Genomic DNA, 22,114 nt, shown 5'->3' with positions numbered 1-22,114 from the left:
GGGGGATTCTTCTCCTAGACAGGGGCTCCCCTTAGGAAGGGAATCCCTGGCATGAGTGTCGGCAACGCTCTGGCCGAGGATTCGTTTCTGGAGGAGCCATGACGGCAGCGTAAAGTACCCGGAGGCCGAGTGGACCCCGGTACTTGCCCGGATTTGCCGGGTGAGGACGCCGGCCCTGACTTATAGGAAAGCTGTGTCTGATACTTAGTGAGGCATTGTAGCTGACATTTATGGGTGCACTGTGGCTGTCACTATCATTATTTCGGGGTAAATGTAACTGGTGCCAAGATAAGGTCACTGTGTCTGGGAATTATGGGTTGCTTGTAGTTGGCACTTATATGGACACTGGCTATCACTCTTATGGGGGCGCTGTAGCCTGCTCTTTTATGGGGTACTCTCCACAATATGACAGAGCACTGAAATGTTTATATTTCATTGCTTGCCAAGTATTCATTGCCGCATGGAATCTGGACTTCTACTTCTGTGCTCCGGCTTTATTTTCGGTATGCAGCCATGGTGCAGAAATATGATATCAATATTTAAAAAATGACCTACTAGAACTCACTTTAGTTATTGTTGCATTAAAAAATCTGAAAAAGCTCGGTGCAGCCCATGTATCAGCAGTAATGGCTGTCATATTACAGCCTGCCATTCCTCCAGGTCTTTCCTATACACATGGACAGGTTATACTCCAGACATAAGAGGCCTGTAGTTCAATAGTCAATAAATCAAGGTGGCCAAATAGTCAATCGTGATCTGCCGGTAGAGTGCAATGACCCCTTAAAATGAAGGTACCGTAATATGTTATTAGTTGTCAGACCTATGTAGGGGGGGGGTATTGTCTTGCGTATTGACATCACAACGCCCAGTTGCTGAAAGAGGTATGGACAGAAGTGGACAGTAAAGGTCTGGCACAGGCTATAAAGTGGCATCTTTGAAGGGCACAGGCTTTAATGAGGGCATCTTTCCCTGGTGCAGGCTGTTAGGGTGATATCCATGGCTGGTGCAGGCTATAAGGGGGCAACTTTAGAGGGCACAGGCTGTAATGAGGGCATCTTTGGCTGGTGCAGGTTGTTAGGGTGACATATGTGGCTGATGCATGCTATAACGGGGCAACTTTGTTTAACACAGGCCATAATGAGGGAATTTTTGGCTAGTGTAGGATGGCATCTGTGGGTGGCATAGGCTTAAAGGGTGCACCTTCGGCTGGCACGGGTAGTAACAAGGTTTTCGTTGGCGGGTGCAGGCTGTAACAAGGTCATATTTCGCTGGCATATGTTTTTACAAGGGCATCTCTTGGCTGGTGCAGTCTGTCAGTGGAGCATCTGCGGCTGTAACGGGGGCATCTGTCCCCTGTGTGGCGCATAATGCCTTGTCCAGCAATTTGGCGCTGCATTGTATCTGCCATTTTTTGCTCCTGGGGGGCAGACCCAGTTTGCCAGTCAATGGTAGATCACTTGCCTCTGGCTGGACCAAAAGTACTTTGAACGCCAGAAACATTCCCCCCCCCCCCCCCTCTCTAGACTACCTTGAAGGATCCATTGAGAAAAAGACAGAAAATATGTGGCTTAAAACCAGAATTTATTTCAGATGAAAGATACTATGGAAAAATCTACTGTTTTTTTTAATTAAGTTTTTTGTATATTTTTTATATATATTTTTTTTAAATTGTTTGTTTTTTGCTGTTCAGATACAATAAAATTATCAAAGTGTACTGGGTTCTCACGTGTTTATGGGATCTAATCACATGGTTGGGACAACGGAGCCATTGACTTTGCATTTATAGATGTCCCCATTCTGGGTGAGAAGCCACAGGTTTCCATCATCATAAGTTACATGTCGGAAACTGCCACAGAAATCCAACTGGGTCCAAGAGGTTCCAATGGGATTCTTAGCCGAGATGCCTTCCCTGAAATAGAGAGGACACGATACTTAGATTTACAATGGTGACATATAAAATTATACCACAGTTATCACACCATAATCAATGTTGTGCTCAGCACTGACTTCCCCTGATTGCGAGACACTGTCATAGCAGCTACCTGCAGCTACCACTAGGGGGAGAACACGTCACACACACAAAATTTTATTGCTCCCATACTAACTTACTGTATCAACATATGTGCAGTTAGCTCCCCCTAGTGGTGGCTGCATGCAGCGAAAATTATTTCATTTATCAAGACAGGGAATCAGAGCCCCCCTATAAAGATATATTATGATAATAATTAGCACATTTTGGACCCATAAAAGGGATGGTGGACATTTGGCTGAGCTCGAGTTGGGAATGGGAACCATTCTCAGTTTTGCTATGGCACCCACTCATTTCTGTGTATACCCCTGACAGCAGGTACATATTAATTGCATGTAGTTGTACAGGTTGGGTATCAAGCTCAAGAATTTAAGGTGCCAATCACTAAGCCACCATGTCCCAGTTTATATATGGTCTATGTATGGTAGTTAAAGTGACACGCAATGTCTCCAAAGCGTTTACCTTTTATACACTTTTCCCTGGGAGTCCATGCCATACACAGAACCATCTGTGCCAACCTCCACCATGACCAAACTGCCTTCTACATGCTGCCACCGACTTCCATGGCAGGCCATGGGCTTTACATCATAGCGGTAAAATATGTTATTGTTGCTGTTTGCACCCCAACAGCCAAAGGCACCACAGCTGTAATATTTCAGGGACCCTTCTATGTGGGTAAAGAGCAAAACTGCAGATCCAGAAAGTGTTAGATCCTGTTTCAGGCAATAAATCCAATCCAATCCATTAGCTCCAGACAGAAATTTATCCCCACCGGCGTCTATTTGTTTCAGGAGACCTATGGAAACAAAATCAAGGACAAATGTAAAAAACAATGTGGATTTTAAGGGGGTCATGAGGGGCACACTATTAGAAGATCAAAACTGGCCGCCCCTATTGTGGAGCTTCCTAGGGAAAGGAGGTTGTGTTACGGCGACGACCTTGCGAATGTATAATGGTAATGTATAACAAACTGTACATGTATAACATACAAAAAAAAACTCTGTACTGAACATCCAATACTTGGGGAAGAAACAGCACATGATTACAACTGAATAATAGTTTTTGTCTATTAGGCTATAGCTCCCTCTGGTGGTAAACCAGGCGAATGTACAGAGCAAGACTGAAAAGGCTCTATACACCAGCATCTTAGTGAAAACCATAATGCAGTGACGGATGTGTCGTATGACGGGTCTCAGCGTCGCCCAATAAACCACTATCTACTTTATAATGGGGTCCGTTGGGTTTTGTTGTGGTGTTCAGTGGTTTGACGGGAAAAGTAGTAATGCTTGGATGGACCACCCGATGCAGATGTGAACAGAGCATTAGATACGTAGATAGATTGATATAAAGTAGATAGATACTGTTGGTAGAAATGAAGTATACAGCTAGATTAGATAATTAGCTAGATATGAAGTAGAAAGATAAATAGATCAGAGATAGACAAATGATAGGTATGAGGTAGAGATAGATAATTAGACGATAGATAGAGATAGATAGATAGATAGATAGATAGATAGATAGATAGATAGATAGATAGATAGATAGATAGATAGATAGATAGATAGATAGATAGATAGATAGATAGATAGATAGATAATTAGACGATAGATAGATAGATAGATAGATAGATAGATAGATAGATAGATAGATAGATAGATAGATAGATAGATAGATAGATAGATAGATAGATAGATAGATAGATAGATAAGTAGACGATAGATAGATAGATAGATAGATAGATAGATAGATAGATAGATAGATAGATAGATAGATAAGTAGACGATAGATAGATAGATAGATAGATAGATAGATAGATAGATAGATAGATAGATAGATAGATAGATAGATAGATAGATAGATATTGCTGTACATCTGCAACCTGTCATCGAGGCCCCCTGGACACTACCATGCCCGTAATTATGGTCAATAATTACGGGCACGGCTGGCCGCGGACAGTCATCCGCATTGAGAGCTGTGCTCCCATTATAAAGTATGTGATGGATGGTCAATTTGCTTATATTCTCTGTATTAAATTACATTGTGAATTATCAAGGAGGCCGGATTTTATTCCACCTGTAATGACCCCCCCCCCCCCTTCTATTTCACAAATATATGTAATCTTCGAATGTTTCTTGTGTAATCTTGCAATTAGTAGTGTGGCTGAATGCCCAGACATAAAGTTATCACATTCGCAATTATTTATTTTTATTTCCGTATTCACATTCCTTATGTATATGAATATAACTCCTTCACACTTTATTGTACTCTTGCCATGAGAAGTAAACCAGGTGTTAAGCATCTAATGAATAATTATAATATTACATTTGAAATGTATTGTATGTCTGTGATTGGTTCAATATGAAATATTCTCATTGTATGCTATTGACTGAATAAGAGTTATTGTCACATTGCCTCTGATGGGTTAACCTCAAGCCTACACCCCTTTTGAATATTACTGTAATTGATTTTGGCAATAAACCTCAGAGGAGTATTTTTGAGCATACTACCAATGTCTGGGTGTCTTACTCTTTTCAGATATATCGATATAACCAATGATTAGGATCTGGATAAATCTCCTGGAATGAGTGTCGGTTGAAACACGCGTCTAAATTTCAGTCTAATATATTTTGAGCCATGACATCCTCAACAAGTATGAGAGCGCGTAAAATAAAAAAATAGGACATGTCTTATTTTTTACGTATGATTTCTATGGCCCGGACCCCATAGAAATGAATGGGACTTTATTTTGATCTACAATTACGATCCGTAATTGTGGACCAAAAATACGGTTGTGTGCATGGGACCTAAGTAAAATGAAAAGATTTTTCCAGCTCACCGGTGTCCAGCGTCTTCAGTTATCCAGTGCACGTACCTCGCCCCTGGCGTCTTCCACAGCTGCAAACAAATGGTATGATCCAGCACTTCATGAAGAAATCTCAGGACTTTATTGCATAAACATTAAAAATCCACCAAGCACATAAAGACAAAGGACCAGCACGCTGACGCGTTTCAAACGCCAACTGCGTTCTTAGTCATAGCACCTGGTCAAAGTAACAACACCATTTAATGTGGATCAGCACCAATCACTATCCACCGAATAGGTCATCACTATATGATCTGTGGGGGTCCGACACTCGGACTCCGCACCGATCAGCCGATCCAGCTGCCTCTGGAGATCCATCCCGAAAGCAGTTGGCTCCGGTAATGGGATAGCCCCCCAACTGCAGTGCTTTTCCTATTCAAGTGAATAGGAGCAGAGTTGCAGTTTTGCAGCACGGCCGCTATACAGTGTATGGTGAAACTGCTTCCAGCTCCCTACACTGCATAGTGTGTAACGACATCCGGGGCCTGCAGGCAGGCAGAGCAGCTGATCGGTGCGGGGTCCAGGTGTCAGACCCCCACAGATGATATACTGATCACCTGTTCAGTGGATAGGTCATCAGTTGTCCGGTAGTGGACAACCACCTTTAAGGCATGCAGGGTACCTTGTGTTCAAATGAAATATCCAAAATGCCTCCCTGTCAAGAAGGATTCTCTTTAGATCACCTCCCCGTAAGGGTATGTTCACACGAGGGCGTCCGTTACGGCTGAAATTACGGGGATGTTTCAGCCTGAAAACATCCCCGTAATTTCAGCCGTAACGGCATGTGCAGGCGCTTGAACGCCGCGTCAATTACGGCCGTAATTAGCGCTGCTATTCATTGGAGTCAATGAATAACGGCTCCAATTACGGCCAAAGAAGTGACAGGTCACTTCTTTGACGCGGGCGTCTATTTACGCGCCGTCATTTGACAGCGGCGCGTAAATAGACGCCTCGTGTGAACAGACAAACGTCTGCCCATTGCTTTCAATGGCCAGATGTTTGTCAGCGCTATTGAGGCGCTATTTTCAGACGTAATTCGGGGCAAAAACGCCCGAATTACGTCCGTAAATAGGCCGTGTGAACATACCCTAATGGTTTCCTGATCTTTTCTATACCATATACCTTAAAAAATTTATTGAGTCCCCATGTACAGAAATGAAATGTTTAGATGCACTAGAAATGTTCTGATTCTTAGGATTGGATGTATCCCCTAAGCGTTCTAAAATTCATACTTTCATTTTCCTAGAGGTACATCCTCCATAAGATTTGTTGCATTCGGTGCATCGTATGATTTTATATAAATATACTAGTCCTTCTGAATGAATTAGAACATCATCAAAAAGTTAATTTATTTCAGTAATTCAATTCAAAAAGTGAAACTCGTATATTCTATAGATTCATTACACACAGAGGGATCTATTTCAATCATTTTTTTCTTTAATGTTGACGATTATGGTAACAGTTAATGAAAACCCAGAATGTAGTGTCTCAGAAAATTAGAATATTATATAAGCCCAATTTCAAAAATTATTTTTGTATTCCTTAATGGGGTAAGACGCAGAGTTATCTGTTTTGAAAAAAGACATGCATGGAGCTGTAAAAGTGCACGTTTAACAATGTTTATCCAATAAAGTCCTTCATGAAGTGCTGGATCATGCCTTTTGTTGGAAGCGGTCAATAATCCTGAGGGTGTTATCACCCACATATTCCTTCCTCCCTCTAACTACACAATCATTCTGGCACACACTTGACTGTGGTCGCATTGTGTCCACACGCAGCTCTGCTAATCTAATATATTCCCACAGTATGGATTACATGATTTACACTCAGCAGCTCATGAACAGAAGTAGCAATCTTTAACTTGACTTAAACGTATTAAAGGGGTTTTCCAGGATTGGACAACTGATGACCTATCCACTGGATAGGTCATCAGTATATGATCGGTGCAGGTCCAACACCTCGACCTATTCCGAGACAGGAACCATCTGTTTCCGGCATGGACGTCCGGTGCCCCGAGGCAACCGGAGCAGTTGATCGTTGCGGGGTCCGGGTATCGGACCCGTACCGATCATATACTGATGACCTATTCGGTGGATACGTCATCAGTTGTCCGATACTGGAAAACTCCTTTAAATACACAGTGGCAAGAACTTTTTCAATGGTTTTTAATGGGTTAAATAGTGTTATCATACTGCAGAAAGTTATCAGAGCTAAGATAAGGATTGAACCATCTGCATGTTCTGCAGACCCTGCTGTGCGACATCCAGAGCAAATATTAGAACCGTTCTTTGTGACCAATAAATCAGTCGACTGCTACAAAAGACCCATCAAAGATCAACTAAAGGGGTGCGCAGGAGTGTTTCATGCAAGAAAAATTCCCTATGCCTACAATGACTTTTTACTATAAAGTTCAAAAAATATTGCTTAAAGGGCTTGTCCACTTTGCGTTTCAGTGTAAAGACCCCATCGATCAGCTGTTCTGCGATAAAAGAGTTAAATTTCTGTATAGCGCCACCACAGGGTAAATGAAGCATTACACAGTTCCAATTAAAATCAATGTACATTCATGTAGAAACATGCCGGTTTCCTCCAGAGCAAGAGACTCTGTTAGTAGCAGTTTCCCACTTTGGCTGATAAATAGACGATCCTAAACTGCAGACTCCCTCTATTAAGTCAGAATTCTCTAATAAAATATTTTAAAATGGGTTTTCTAAACCACACAACTCATTTAAAGAAAATTTGTCACAGGAGAAAAATCTCATCTTTTATTGTAAGGTTGTTCGGCGCCTGTTCTTGCCGCGATACCACCATTACTTGAAAGCAAAAGTCTCCGGAAATGACTAGCAGGACTGACATAAGGAGCATCAGAAGGGTCTTCATCTTTCCTCGGATCAGGGGTGGTTTTCAAGACAACAGTGAACAGTGTCAGAACTACCACTATAGCAGCTGCTATGGGACCCGCGGCATGAGGGGGCCCGGCACATAACATTTATGTGCTGGGCCAGATGGCACGGACCCACTAATGCCTGGTGTCGTCGCTAGCATTGGTCATCCTTGTTGGCTTCCTGGCCTATGCAAGGCTCCCGTCTCGGCGACTTTTAGGCTGCAAGCCTGAGGAGGTTGTGGAGCTGCTCCATTCATTGTGGGAACGGGCTAGGTGAGTACAATGGTTTTTTCTTTTTTGGGGGGGCTTTGTGGCACTATCTGTAAGAAGAGGGATGTGTGGCACTGTCTACAAGAGGGGGGGTTATGTGGAACTATCTACAAGGGGGGTTGCGTGGCACCATCTACAAGGGGGCTGTGTGTGGCACTTTCGAAAAGGGGAGGCTGTGTGGCACCATCTAAAAGTGGGGGCTGGGTGGGGCGCTATCCACAAGCGGGACTGTGTGTGGCACGATCTACGAGGGGAAGCTGTATGGCACGATCTACGATGGGGGCTGTGTGTAGCACCATATATGAAGGGAAGTTGTGTGGCACAATCTACGAGGGGAAGTTGTGTGGCACGATCTACGAGGGGAAGTTGCGTGGCATGATCTACGAGGGGAAGTTGCGTGGCACGTTCTATGAGGGGAAGTTGCGTGGCACGATCTACGAGGGGAAGTTGTGTGGCGCGATCTACGAGGGAGGGCTGTGTGTGGCACGCTCTACAATGGGTGCGGAGTGCGGCACGCTCTACGACGGAGTTTGAGTGCGGCACGCTCTACGAGGGAGGCTGAGTGCGGCACGCTCTACGAGGGAAGCTGAGTGCGGCTCGCTCTACGAGGGAAGCTGAGTGCGGCACGCTCTACGAGGTGGGCTGAGTGCGGCACGCTCTACGAGGGGGGCTGAGTGCGGCACGCTCTACGAGGGGGGCTGAGTGCGGCACGCTCTACGAGGGGGGCTGAGTGCGGCACGCTCTACGAGGGGGGCTGAGTGCAGCATGCTCTACGAGGGGGGCTATGTGCGGCACGATCTACGAGGGTGGGCTGTGTGTGGCATGATCTACGAGGGAGGGCTGTGTGTGGCACGCTCTACGAGGGAGTCTGAGTGCGGCACGCTCTACGAGGGAGTTTGAGTGCGGCACGCTCTACGAGGGAGTCTGAGTGCGGCACGCTCTACGAGGGAAGCTGAGTGCGGCTCGCTCTACGAGGGAAGCTGAGTGCGGCGCGCTCTACGAGGTGGGCTGAGTGCGGCACGCTCTACGAGGGGGCTGAGTGCGGCACGCTCTACGAGGGGGGCTGAGTGCGGCACGCTCTACGAGGGGGGCTGAGTGCGGCACGCTCTACGAGGGGGGCTGAGTGCAGCATGCTCTACGAGGGGGGCTATGTGCGGCACGATCTACGAGGGTGGGCTGTGTGTGGCATGATCTACAAGGGAGGGCTTTGGGCACAATCTACAAGGGGGCTGTGTAGAACGATCTACGTGGGGGTTTGTGTGTGGCGCGATCTACGAGAGGAGCTGTGTGTGGCAGGATCTACATGGGGCTTTGTGTAGCACGATCTATAAGGGGGCTTGTATGTGGCACTATTTATAGGGCAGATGTAGGGAAAGGGGTTAAGTGACAAAAATTGTTAAAATATCCATGCTTAACTTACAATTTTCGTTTAGGTGCAGATTTTACATTTTGATGCAGAAAAATAGTGCAGATTTTATTCTGCAGATTTTAGTGCAGCTTTTTCTAAACTTGTCAGATACAATTCTGCTTTTGGGCCTCTGCAGGAGCGGTGCTGCGGTGGCAGTGGCCACCATGCGGTGGTGCAACCGATAGAGTAGGGACCCACTTTGAAAGAGGTTGCCTTGAAGTGGCAAGTGGGGTTATACAGTTTAATCAAAATGATAACAAAGAACCTCATGTTCATGTTTATAGATTATGCCTAGTGGCTCAGATCAACGTATATACTGTGGATGTGCGGTCCATGTCTAGTTTCTCACAATACGGAGATACAATTCTAAGATGGAAACGCAAAATATATTGACATGCAGTGGTTTTTAAAATCCCCACCGAAGGTCAATTTACATGTGGAAAAGTTCTGCAACCCATAGATGAGATTACTTACAATCTAATTTACTTTGCTGGTACTGTATTACGCTGCGGGTTTGCAGCAGGAAAATCTGTGCAGCAAATCCAAACCGTGGCTTTATATGTGGCTTTAAGGTTCAAGAGGCTGAGATATGTGGAGCTGTTTGGTGGGATCCTGTGCTTTCTGTGACGTGGCCGAAACACTTTGATCTTTCTGACTAAAAAAATGGCGGCCCTGCAGGGTCAAGAAGCTGAAAATAGATTTTTTTTTTAACCTGCAGAGCTTCTCTTTGTTTTTCAAGGAATGGAGTGACCAACGCGTTTCTTCCATGTCACAGACACGCGCAGGACAACTAAAGCAGATCTATAGTGTGAAGAGCCAAGCAAACAGCCTCCCATATCTCAGCTTCATGGAAGAAAGTGGGAAACTTTAGTTTACTGCAGTCATCCCTGAATTTACATATGTGGAGTGGGTCAAAAATAGTACAGTCCCAGGAAAGCTCAAGACGTGATCCATCCTCGTACCTGATACGGCCATCCAGTTATTATCCTGTAATTTATGGATAACGTTCGCCCTGTTGACTCCCCAGACACCAGCTGGACCGACCGTCACATGGATCATCTTTCCAGGAATCTGCTTCCAGTCATTGTCCACCCATTGGTAGATGTTGTCTTCATCATTTACACCGTAAACCTGACCGGCACCTGCATCCACCTGCTTCAGCTTCCCAGGGATCACAGTGCACTGAAGTTCTGAGAAGAGAAGAAATCAAAGAGGCCAAAAACATTGAGAACATCACAATAAAACTAAACCTAAGCAACAATCTGCAAGAAATAACAATGCACAAAGAGCAATTCCCTAATATAGTTTCAATGTCAAGTACTGACTTCATATATAGACAGACGTTACCTGCAGCGGCTCCTGTACACAGCAGAAATAAGCCGAGGATCTGGATCATGATGACTTCTTACTGGGATGACCAGCAGGATCTGCACCACAAGCTGCCTGATCTCCTCCCTATGTCACATAAAGTATAACAGGCAGGGACTAGTAATGACGTCAGCCTGCATCACGGGGTGTGATGAATTTATGTTGTTTGTTATATAGGGTACTGATTGTATCTTCTGCTGTAGTGCTCTATGATCTTTTGGGCATTTGTATAGTGGCTGAGGACCTATGGCCAAAAAAGGGCTCAGAGGGTCTGCAGAACAAAAAAAATAGAAATACCGCTCATAGGCTTTGTGGTGACCTGGCTCAAGTATATCATAGCTATAGTAATTGATAAGGGTCTCATGGCCATTATATCCCAGGGGCCCAGACAACCACTGATCCAAATCTACAGGTGGACACATACTATTATTTACCTCATTATTTATGGACGGGACATAAGTTTAGGGGTTAAAAGGGCCAATTGTAGCCACCAAAAACAATTATCTTCTGCATTTCCATGTACAACCAGTTGGTCAGCCATGAGGGGTTCCTGCACAAATACATATGGGGCACTAATGGAGAACAACCCCAAGACAACCTTAAAGGGAACCTGTCACATTGAACATGTTGTCAGATCTGTGTAGTCACACAATGATTTCCCTGTATGACCATTCTTACAGAGATCGCTGTCAATCACGGAGTAGGACCGCCCACTGGACTCTTAAGCCATATAATAATAGGGATTTAAATGAGTAAATTATAAATTATACAGAATATTTTTCTACAGAACAATATCTCAATGTGCTCAGCTCTTCCTTCACTATAACATGCTGACCACAGAGCTGACGACATGCTCAACCGATACCTTTGAACGGTCCTGGCCAATTTTTTATTTATTTTTTTCCCACTTAGAAAGGAACCCATTTTGTGGGTCCCCTCTCCTTGTCACAAGGGTTGTGAATCAACACTTTCTTCTGAATGAACACAGTATAGATGCATAGGGCAATATGATGTATAGAATAAATGTATAGAGTTTTCATGTTTGTATGTTTTTCCCTATTGAAAACACTATATGGCCAAAGGTATGTGGACACCCATCTTAATTATTCAGCTCAGGTGTTTCAGCCATATCCATTGGAAACAGTCAAGCACACGGACATTCAATCACTAAAGACAAACGGTGGTAGTAGTACGCGTCGTAATGAAGAGCTCAATGACTATAAACGTGGCACTGACAAGGGATGCCGCCTTTACAAGTCAGTTCGTGAAGTTTCAGAACAAAGCAGATCGTCACTGGACTCTGGAGCCGCGTGTTCTCGGAAGTGATGAATCACGTCTCACTATCTGGCAGTCTGATAATGGAGTAATCTGGGTTTGGCGGATGCCAGGAGAACCCTACCTACAAGAATGCATAGCGCCCACTGTAAAATTTGGTGGACGAGTGGTAATGGTCCGGTTTGTTTTTCAGGGTTTGGCACTTTATTTCTAGTGAAGGGTAATGTTAAGAAATACAAAGACATGTTACACAACTGTAGCTTCTAACTGTGTGGGAACTGTTTGTGGTTAGGCCCCTGTCCTGTTCCAGCATGACTGTGCCCCAGTGAACGCAGCGAGCTCCATAAAGACATGGGGTGAGGAGTTTGGTGTGGAGGAACTCTAGTGGCTGCAGAGAGTCCTGAATTCAACCCCATTCTCAGGCACATCACTCGGCCCGGCTGTACACTGTCCCCACTGCCCTTTAAAACACTACCCTCTGTCTCCCCCTACCAGCATTCTGGCACACACCTGCATCAGCGTTGGGGTCTACTTGCTCCCGCGCTTACGCTGCCACCTTCCCCTACTAGCTGGCAGCCTGCAAAATAGTATTCACAATACAAGGCCAGTACATATTTTTATTAACGTGGCATACCCACAGTTTCTTATGGTTGATATTCTCTGATAGATAGGTGATAGATAGATAGATAGATAGATAGATAGATAGATAGATAGATAGATAGATAGATAGATAGATAGATAGATAGATAGATGGATGGATGGATGGATGGATGGATGGATGGATGGATGGATGGATAGACAGACAGACAGACAGACAGACAGACAGACAGACAGACAGACAGATAGATAGATAGATAGATAGATAGATAGATAGATAGATAGATAGATAGATAGATAGATAGATAGATAGATAGATAGATAGATAGATATGAGATAGATAGATAGATAGATAGATAGATAGATAGATAGATAGATAGATAGATAGATAGATAGATAGATAGATAGATAGATAGATAGATAGATAGATAGATAGATAGATAGATATGAGATAGATAGATAGATAGATAGATAGATAGATAGATAGATAGATAGATAGATAGATAGATAGATAGATAGATAGATAGATAGATAGATAGATAGATAGATAGATAGATATGAGATAGATAGATAGATAGATAGATAGATAGATAGATAGATAGATAGATAGATAGATAGATAGATAGATAGATAGATAGATAGATAGATAGATAGATAGATAGATAGATAGATAGATAGATAGATATGAGATAGATAGATAGATAGATAGATAGATAGATAGATAGATAGATAGATAGATAGATAGATAGATAGATAGATAGATAGATAGATAGATAGATAGATAGATAGATAGATAGATAGATATGAGATAGATAGATAGATAGATAGATAGATAGATAGATAGATAGATAGATAGATAGATAGATAGATAGATAGATAGATAGATAGATAGATAGATAGATAGATAGATAGATAGATATGAGATAGATAGATAGATAGATAGATAGATAGATAGATAGATAGATAGATAGATAGATAGATAGATAGATAGATAGATAGATAGATAGATAGATAGATAGATAGATAGATATTGCTGTACACCTACAACACTCTGGTAACCATGAGATTCTTACCATATATTCCTCCCTTTAAATACACAATCGTTCTGGCACACACGTGACTGTGGTGGATTGTGTCCACATGCAGTTCTGCTAATCTAATATATTCCCACAGTCTGGATTACAGAACAGTAAACTCAGCAGCTCATGTATGTTCTACAGAACCTGCTGTGTGGCATCCAGAGCAAATACCAGAACCGTTCTATGTGGCCAACCATCAGCCGATTGCTACAGAAAACCCATCAAAGATTCATGCAAGAAAAATACTCTATGTCTACACCGACTTTTCACTATAAAGTTTATAACATATTTAGTTACAATGGTCCCTGTATTATAAAATGATTACAGGGTGTTTCCTTGCTGGGACCACCAGCGATCAGCCGTAATCTGTGTTTGAACCTGAGAGGAAATGTTAAATTTTCATGCTGCGCCACCACAGGCCAAATAAAGTATTACACTGTTCCTATTCAAATCAATGTACAGTGTGCGTAATTCACAGAACTAGAGACGCACTTTGCAACTGTTCCCTGCTCTGGCTGATAAAACGGATGGATAGATATTAGGTAGATGAACCGGAACAAGGGGGTCACCATCACCAGTCAGAATTAATTACCAGGGTATTTTAAAATGAGACCAGACAACACCATTAAAGATGATTTGTCACAGGAGAATAACCTCACCTTTTATTGAAACGTGCTTTGGCGCCGGTTCTTGCCCCGATACCACCATTACTCCAAAGAGAAAAATCTCCTGAGCTTGGACCCAGATATGACTAGCAGGACTGGCAAAAGGAGTTGTACAGAATTAGAAAAGCATGTCTTCATTCTTCCAAAAACATTGCCACACCTGTCCACAGGTTGTGTATGGTATTGCAGTTCAGCCCCCATCACTTCAATGAAGCTGAGCTGCAATACCAGACACAACCCATCGGCAGTTGTTGCGCTGCCATGGTTTTCTGAAGCTCAACAACTCCCTATAGAAGTAGTAGGCCTGAGAAAAAGCTAAAGGTGTTTGGTTTTCCAAATGTTAGAAACTTATTTCAACCCATATATTTAAAACTTAACCCCATTAGGAACTAAAATGTGGGGGGTAACTACAGAGAACTTCACAATACCTCACCTCCTCCACAAACAAATCTTGCATCAAGGGGATTCCCCAGATTGCCGGCCACATCCTCTTCTGAATCTTCAAGACAACAAAGTTTAATAATGGCCCTCACCAAACTTTAGGTGGATACCCTCATCCAATTGATCCAAGATCACCTAGTGATCTGGAATAAGAGAAGCAAAGAATACAAGGACACCATCATGAAGGAGAAGGCATGGACGCAGGTGGTTATGGCGCTCCACCCTGAAGATTGGGATGCCGTGATAAAGAAAGGACAGTGAAAAATGGGTAAGTTCACCCCCCCCAAATGCTTCCCCCCTCCCCCGTTTTAAAATATATGTAATTTTTATGATCATTTAATTAAAATGTTCTCAATTATTTTCACAGTGTCTAATGCCAAGTCTGGGTGGAACACGTCACGACCAATATCGTCGGAATAGTCTCTATGGGGATGTATGTGCCGTATTCCATCTCTGTATGTTAATCGACACATACAGAGATGAAAAAAAAAATGGCAGCCCCCATAGTGAAGAAAAAGTTAGAAAAAAAAAATGTAAAACACAAACACAAATAAATAAAACATTTTTTAATAAAACACTAAAAGCAAATTGATCTAAAAAATATTTTTTCCGCCACACTCTTCCTATGAAGAGAATGTTAGACCCTTTTCCAACAGAGAAATATCACTGCTGGTCAAAAGGTGTTTAGACAAATTAATCACCTTCATGTATTGTTGTCCCGGGCCGGAACCACTATCCTGGTGTCTGGAGTTATGTTCAATTCCCTTATTGGTCCTTTTCTTAGGATATACTGAGTTATTGTAATTTGCCTTCCGCTTTTGTCTAGTAGTGGTATATCTTCAACCAGTGCTGCGTAGAGTCATTTCATGATGATCACTACTTGAGGACATGGATGAGATAGAGGAGGAACGACTTATATTGACATGAGTTTTCCGATTCCAACGATACATCATATAGTGCATTGTTGATCTAATTGCATATTAAAGTTCTCAAGACTTTCTTTTGACATTTCTGATTTAAGTAATGATTGAATTACCTCCAACTCGCTATCCATATTGTCAAGCGATTTGTTGTTTAAGTCAATCAACAATTCCATCATACGATGGGAACAAGAGTTGCAGTTGTCCTCCCACAAAGATGTAAAATTTTCATCATCTATGGGAAATGATGGGAAAACCTGAATATGTAATCCCCTAGGGATAAGATTGCGTTGGAGATAGTTTTGTAAAAATGCACGATTCCACCAAACTTTCATTCTTTTATGGATGAGATTTCTAAAGGCAATTTGGGTTTCTCTAGAATTTCTCTGATTGCCAGCACCTGTGGCTATGGATTCATCCTTAAAAACATTAGAAATCTGTGAAAGCCATGACTGTTCTCTGGCACGAAAATCCATAATGTAATTGCTGACACTGTCTGTAATAAAACAAAAACAGGACATATCACTCGTTGTTGCAATGGGTCAAAGGGGCGATTTATCAGCGTTCTAAAAAGGGCTGATTATTGGCTTTCGGGCCCGGGGTGGCGGTATTTCTCACACAGCGCATTGTGTGACCTGTTCACGTGCTGCAGTGGTGACAGTGTATCGTGAGAGGACAAATGACACCATTGGGAATAACCGACGTGGAAACTGCGGAGCACGGCGCGCCATTGGTGTGGGAGGTGAACGTCGGCTACCAAGGTGCGCGAGAGCCAAACGATACGCTACAGTGGAGCAGCTCACCATGAAAATCAACCAGGGGCTACCAGACGTGTCTAAAACAACAGTTCAGTGAACCCGACTGTGTATGGGGCTCCGAACCCGACGGATGGTCACTGCTCCTATGTAACAAAGGTGCATTGGAAAGAAAATACTTCAATTTGCCGGCAGTATCAGAATTGGGCCACCGATGATTGGCAAAAGGTCGTCTTCTCCGATGAGTCACGTTTTCTGCTACATAGAACGGATGGACGTTGCTGTCAGGCGAGAAACATCAGAGAACAAACACCCGGCAACCATTGCTGGAGGAACACAAGCCGGTGGCGGCAGCGTTATGAGGAATGTTTTCATGGCATTCTCTGGGCCACTCATCCATGTGGACGGCTCTGAACAGATTTGAGTATGAATCTATCGCTGCAGATCACAAACACTCATGCATACTGTTTGTCTTCCCTGGGGCAGATGGAATCTTGCAGCAACAAAATGTGACATGTCACACGGCTAGAAATGTCCGACAGTCGTTAGAAGAGCACGACCAAGACTTCCGAGCAGTAGCGTAGCTAGCAGGGGGGATCGTGGCCCTGGGCCCGCTGAGAAGGTAGGGGCCCGCTGAGAAGGTGGGGCCCGCTGAGAAGGTGGGGCCCGCCAAGAAGGCGGGGCGCACTGAGAAGGTGGGGCGCACTGAGAAGGTGGGGCCCACTGAGATGGTGGGGCCCACCACTCCCGCTGTTTCCGTCACTCCCCAGCGAGGGCCTGCTGCTGCCGCTGCCCACCAGGGGCAGAGTAAGCACCCCTCCCCGATGGGTCCAGTTATGATAAGGTTTATATACGAAAATAATGGCTGATATATACCGGGATGATGGGGGTTAATACAGGGATGATGGCTGGACTACCCATCATCCCTGTATATAACTCCTATCATCCCTGTATATCAACCATCATCCCTGTATATACCAGACATCATCCCTGTATATAACCCCCATTATCCATGTATATAACCCCCATCATCCATGTATATAACCCTATCATCTACGTATATAACCCCATCATCCCTGTATATATCAGCCATCATTCCTGTATATAACATCCAGGCTAATATACAAGGATGATGGGGGTTATATACAGTGATGATGGCTGGTATATACCGGAAAGGTGTGGGTTATATATGGGGATGATGGCTGGACCAGGAATCATCCATGTATATAACCCTCATCATCCCTATATATATATATATATATATACCAGCCATCATCCCTGTATATACCAGCCATCATCCCTGTATATGCCAACCATCATCACTGTATATACCAGTCATCATCCCTGTATATAAACTCCATCATCCCTGTATATACCAGCCATCATCCCCTTATATACAAGGATGATGTCTGGTATATACAGTAACAGGGATGATGGTTGGTATTTACAGGGATGATGGGTGTTATATACTTTTTCATTCAGTTTCAGAGAGGTCTGCAGCACGCTCCAATGCAAACTCCCCTGTGAGATGTCAGAGAAAAGATTAAAGTCTATGTACACCTTTTTATATATATATGCAACTTTATTAAAACTTACTTTAACTTTTTGAGATACAGCTGCTCTGTGTCCTGTATACAAAGCAGCTGTATCTAGCGTTTAGACCTGAATACGTCAAGCCCGTCGGGACTGACTGGTTCAGTGGCAGCGGGTGCTGCGTGTCTCTGACACCTAGGTTATCGTTCACATCTAAGTTATGAATTTAGGCTTCACATCTGCATCGGGGTTCAGTTCATGGGTTCCGTCAGATATTTCCATCAGGGGAACCCATGAACAGAAACCATAGCTTTCCGTTTGCATTACCATTGATTTCAATAGACTACAATAGCCTTACGGAATGCAGACAAACGGAGATCATTAGCAACGGAAGCATTACCATTGAAATTAATGGTAATGCAAACGGAAAGCTATGGTTTCCATTCGGGTTCCGTTCATGGGTTCCCCTGATGGAAATATCTGATGGAACCCATGATCGGAACCCTGATGCAAATGTGAATGAAGCCTTAGATGTGATCGGTAACAGCTTGATCCTGCGTGTTACATGCGTTGGGGGGGCCAACTGGTTTGAGGTCCACTCAGATATGTTTTGCCTCCCTGTGCTAAACACCTAGCTATGCCTCTGCTTCCGAGTACTTCCCTGGCCCCCTAATTCGCCAGACTCGGTGGTCTTTAATTTGCTATTTAATAAAATACAATTTAAGTTTTTTCGTTTTTATTTTATAGATATTAGGATAAGAATTGGGTTATGTAATAACCCTGCCAGAGATATAATGCTGCAAATAAGGGGTGATATGGTGGTATCCTCCTCTTTTTTCTGAACATCTTTTACAGGTTTCTTTAGGGTGCGCCGCCTATGACCGGTGATAAAGGTCATATCCAGGCCTGAGGGTTCCCACTGTGACTCTGCAGCGTTGGTTCTGCTGCAGGTTAGATGTAAATGGGTGTTTTTCACCTCTTGTTCCTGAATATTATTTCCGGGTCACTTCAGGGCGCTCCACAATGACCAGTGATAAGGGTCTTGTCCAGACTTGAGGGGTTCCCACTTTGCCTCTTACTTTTTTTTATTTGTTTTTGAGCCGTAGGGTTTGGGTAATAAGCCTGCACAGATATTATGATGCAGGTTTCAGTACTTGGGTGTTGTTCTTCTCATCACTTTCCTGAACATTTCTAGGTCCCTTCAGAGTGCGCAGCTTTGACCGGTGATAAAGATCTTGTCCAGGTTTGAGGGGTTCCCACTGTGCCCCTGCAGCGATGGTTTTGCTGCAGGTTAGATTTGATTAGGTGGTGACCTCCTTATCTTCATCCTGAACATTATTCACGGTCTCTTTTGGGTGCGCTGCTTTGATGATAGGGTTCGTGTCCAGGCTTGAGGAATACCCATGGTCTTTCTTGAGAGTCTGTTGTTATTGACTCCAGATGTTTTTGACTCCATATGATAATGCCCTGACGGGACGATGGTTCTTGATGTTTCTGTATTTATTTTTTTTAGTCCACACTGAGGGCATAACGCCACAGGGCTCCAACCAATAATGTCACTATCAGGCAGCAGACTCCGGCATAGATGGCATAGAGGATGTAGCTCTGGAAGAATGTTTGGATTTTTTCCAGGGTAGAGGGTACATGTTTAATAATTACCTCCTCCTCCTCTGGTATTTTTGTTGATTCCAGAGCATGACGGAAGTATCGCTCTACTTCGGAGGCTTCCCTTGTATCAGTCGGTGTCACTGAAATACAGAAGATAAATAGAAGTAAATAATGAGAATGTCGTCTTCTGTATAAACAGCGCTGGATCATAGACAGACATAGATTATCAGAAAGAATTCTTTACTGTAAGAGCAGTGCAGAGGCGGGAGGAGTCGCTGATCTAGTATATACATTTAAGTGACATGAGAATATTCTAGAAAATAAAATATTTGAGAGACTAAAAACTTTCAGAAGTCTTACCATCCAGATAGTAGAATTGGCGGAGTATGATGTCATCATCCTCATCCGTGACCTCGCAGGCATAAGTCCCCTTGTGGCTGGCTCGTGTAGGCTCAATCATCACAAATAGGTCTTCCCCACTATAGATGTCTTTGAAATAACCTAAATCAGTCGCCTTCATCTATAAATGAAAACGTTGATGACATCAGAGAAGACATTCCTCATATGTGGAGTAGGAACGAGGGGGGATTATGGGTTTGTCTTTGTACTATAATATAATGGTTATAAATGTAACCTGAATACTTACGTTTTTGGCGTACTTCCAGACGACTGTCGCATAGTCCGGAAGGGGAAAGGACGACCCGCAGTGGATGATGGTCTTTTCCAGCTCTATCACATGCATTTCCTCAACTGAAAGGACAGAGAAGGGAAACAATGGTCTAACACAACTATAAACTCACAGCTTTACATGAGATTTATAAATTGATGATAGAAACTTACTGGGACAGGTCACGGGGAGCTGGCAATCCTCCTCGGCACATCGGCTGCATTTAAAGACTCGGGCCTCTTTCTGAAGGCCTGGGGAAAAAACACAGAGAGAGAGGGGTCACATGTCTGAGGTAAATGAAGACCCCCCATGTACATAACGGAGGTCACACGTATCATCCCGTCTAATGACATTACTCACCGCATGGAGGTTTGCATTCTGCCGCTGTATGACCTAATGGAAGGAACAGATACGGTTAAGGCTGAATTATGTTGTGTGGGGGAGGGGGAGCAGACAAGAGATGATGGAGAATATATAGAACATATATACTGTCTGTATCTCAGGATCTGTAGCTACTTACTTGCGGCACGGTCTTTTACGCCTTTAACAAATTCAGCGATTTTAATTTCAAATTGTTCCACCCAAGATGGCGGAAAGTCTAAAAGAAATTAGAGAAAAATGAAAGAGATAAACATTGAATTTTGACGATTTAAAAGAAATTCGAGAAAAATTTGAGATGTAATGAACTTACATAATTCGCTGATTTGTTTGACTTCTTTTTCGAAGCCCTTCAGATACAATCTGATCCTTTGTATCTGGGAAAAGGCTGTAAAGAGAAGAAGACACATGAGATTTATGCCGGGTCCTGCAGACATTGTATAAAGTGATCTATGATGGAGATGGGGTTCCTGGGTGAATATTATGTACAAGAGATTTCCTGCTCTGACTGCTGTTAATGCTACAAGTGACGCTTCAGTCTAGCAGGACAATAGCTCAATACTGAGATGACATGTTCTATGTATAAGATGAAGGAGTGATGAGAAATAGCAGCAGATAATAGTTACCTATCACGGTGTCAGTCAGGGGCTCGAAACCCCTGTGAAGCCTCTGGAGACAGTCTATGGCCTCCATCTTCTTCAGCGAGACAGGATATTGGCAGATACTGGCTCTGTCTGCTGGAGTAGTGAAGCAGTTGAGGCAAGATGTCACCACCTCCGCTCCACATAGAAGAATTACTATCTGCAGCCGCAGATAGTAAAAAGTTACGAATCGCATGACGTTTCGTCACAAAATCACTTCAGCTTGCGAACCTGAGAAAACAGAGAAATGTGATGAGATTTTTGCTGCAGGGGAATAGGATCCATTGTCCGTGGCCTGTTCCTTCTATCTATTCACTATATACCTCAGCAGTGCCACAGGCTGATCGCCCCATGCCACGCTGCATTGATAACACCTCAGCAGTGCCAGAGGCTGATCGCCCCATGCCACGCCGAATTGATAACACCTCAGCAGTGCCACAGGCTGATCGCCCCATACCACGCCGCATTGATAACACCTCAGCAGTGCCACAGGCTGATCGCCTCCATGCCACGCCGCATTGGTAACACCTCAGCAGTGCCACAGGCTGATCACCTCCATGCCACGCCGCACTGATAACACCTCAGCAGTGCCACAGGCTGATCGCCCCCATGCCACGCCGCACTGATAACACCTCAGCAGTGCCACAGGCTGATCGCCCCCATGCCACGCCTCATTGATACAGTAATTCATGCAAAAGGAGCCCCGACCAAGTATTGAGGGCAGATACTGTAC

At 43.6% G+C, this 22,114-nt stretch overlaps 2 protein-coding genes across 2 annotated transcripts; both read right to left on the bottom strand.

Annotated features, from left to right (window-relative positions):
• Positions 1–1,605: 1,605 nt before the first annotated feature.
• On the bottom strand, positions 1,606–10,850 carry LOC142662638 (fish-egg lectin-like). The gene is made up of 4 exons (XM_075840850.1): positions 10,802–10,850; positions 10,417–10,653; positions 2,492–2,825; positions 1,606–1,909 (listed from the first exon to the last, which is right to left on the bottom strand). The coding sequence occupies exons 1-4, from the start codon at positions 10,848–10,850 to the stop codon at positions 1,744–1,746; spliced, it is 786 nt and encodes a 261-aa protein (XP_075696965.1). The 3' UTR covers positions 1,606–1,743.
• Positions 10,851–18,825: 7,975 nt separating this feature from the next.
• Positions 18,826–21,609, bottom strand: LOC142661574 (sperm acrosome membrane-associated protein 6-like). The gene is made up of 8 exons (XM_075839000.1): positions 21,367–21,609; positions 21,054–21,128; positions 20,883–20,960; positions 20,723–20,755; positions 20,536–20,613; positions 20,342–20,445; positions 20,056–20,215; positions 18,826–19,835 (listed from the first exon to the last, which is right to left on the bottom strand). Exons 1-8 carry the CDS (start codon positions 21,575–21,577, stop codon positions 19,597–19,599), a joined length of 978 nt encoding a protein of 325 aa, XP_075695115.1. The 5' UTR covers positions 21,578–21,609; the 3' UTR covers positions 18,826–19,596.
• Positions 21,610–22,114: the final 505 nt, after the last annotated feature.

This window comes from Rhinoderma darwinii, chromosome 10, assembly GCF_050947455.1.
Source record: "Rhinoderma darwinii isolate aRhiDar2 chromosome 10, aRhiDar2.hap1, whole genome shotgun sequence".
Classification (NCBI taxonomy): domain Eukaryota; kingdom Metazoa; phylum Chordata; class Amphibia; order Anura; family Rhinodermatidae; genus Rhinoderma; species Rhinoderma darwinii.
This window is presented reverse-complemented; position numbering and strand designations above follow the sequence as displayed.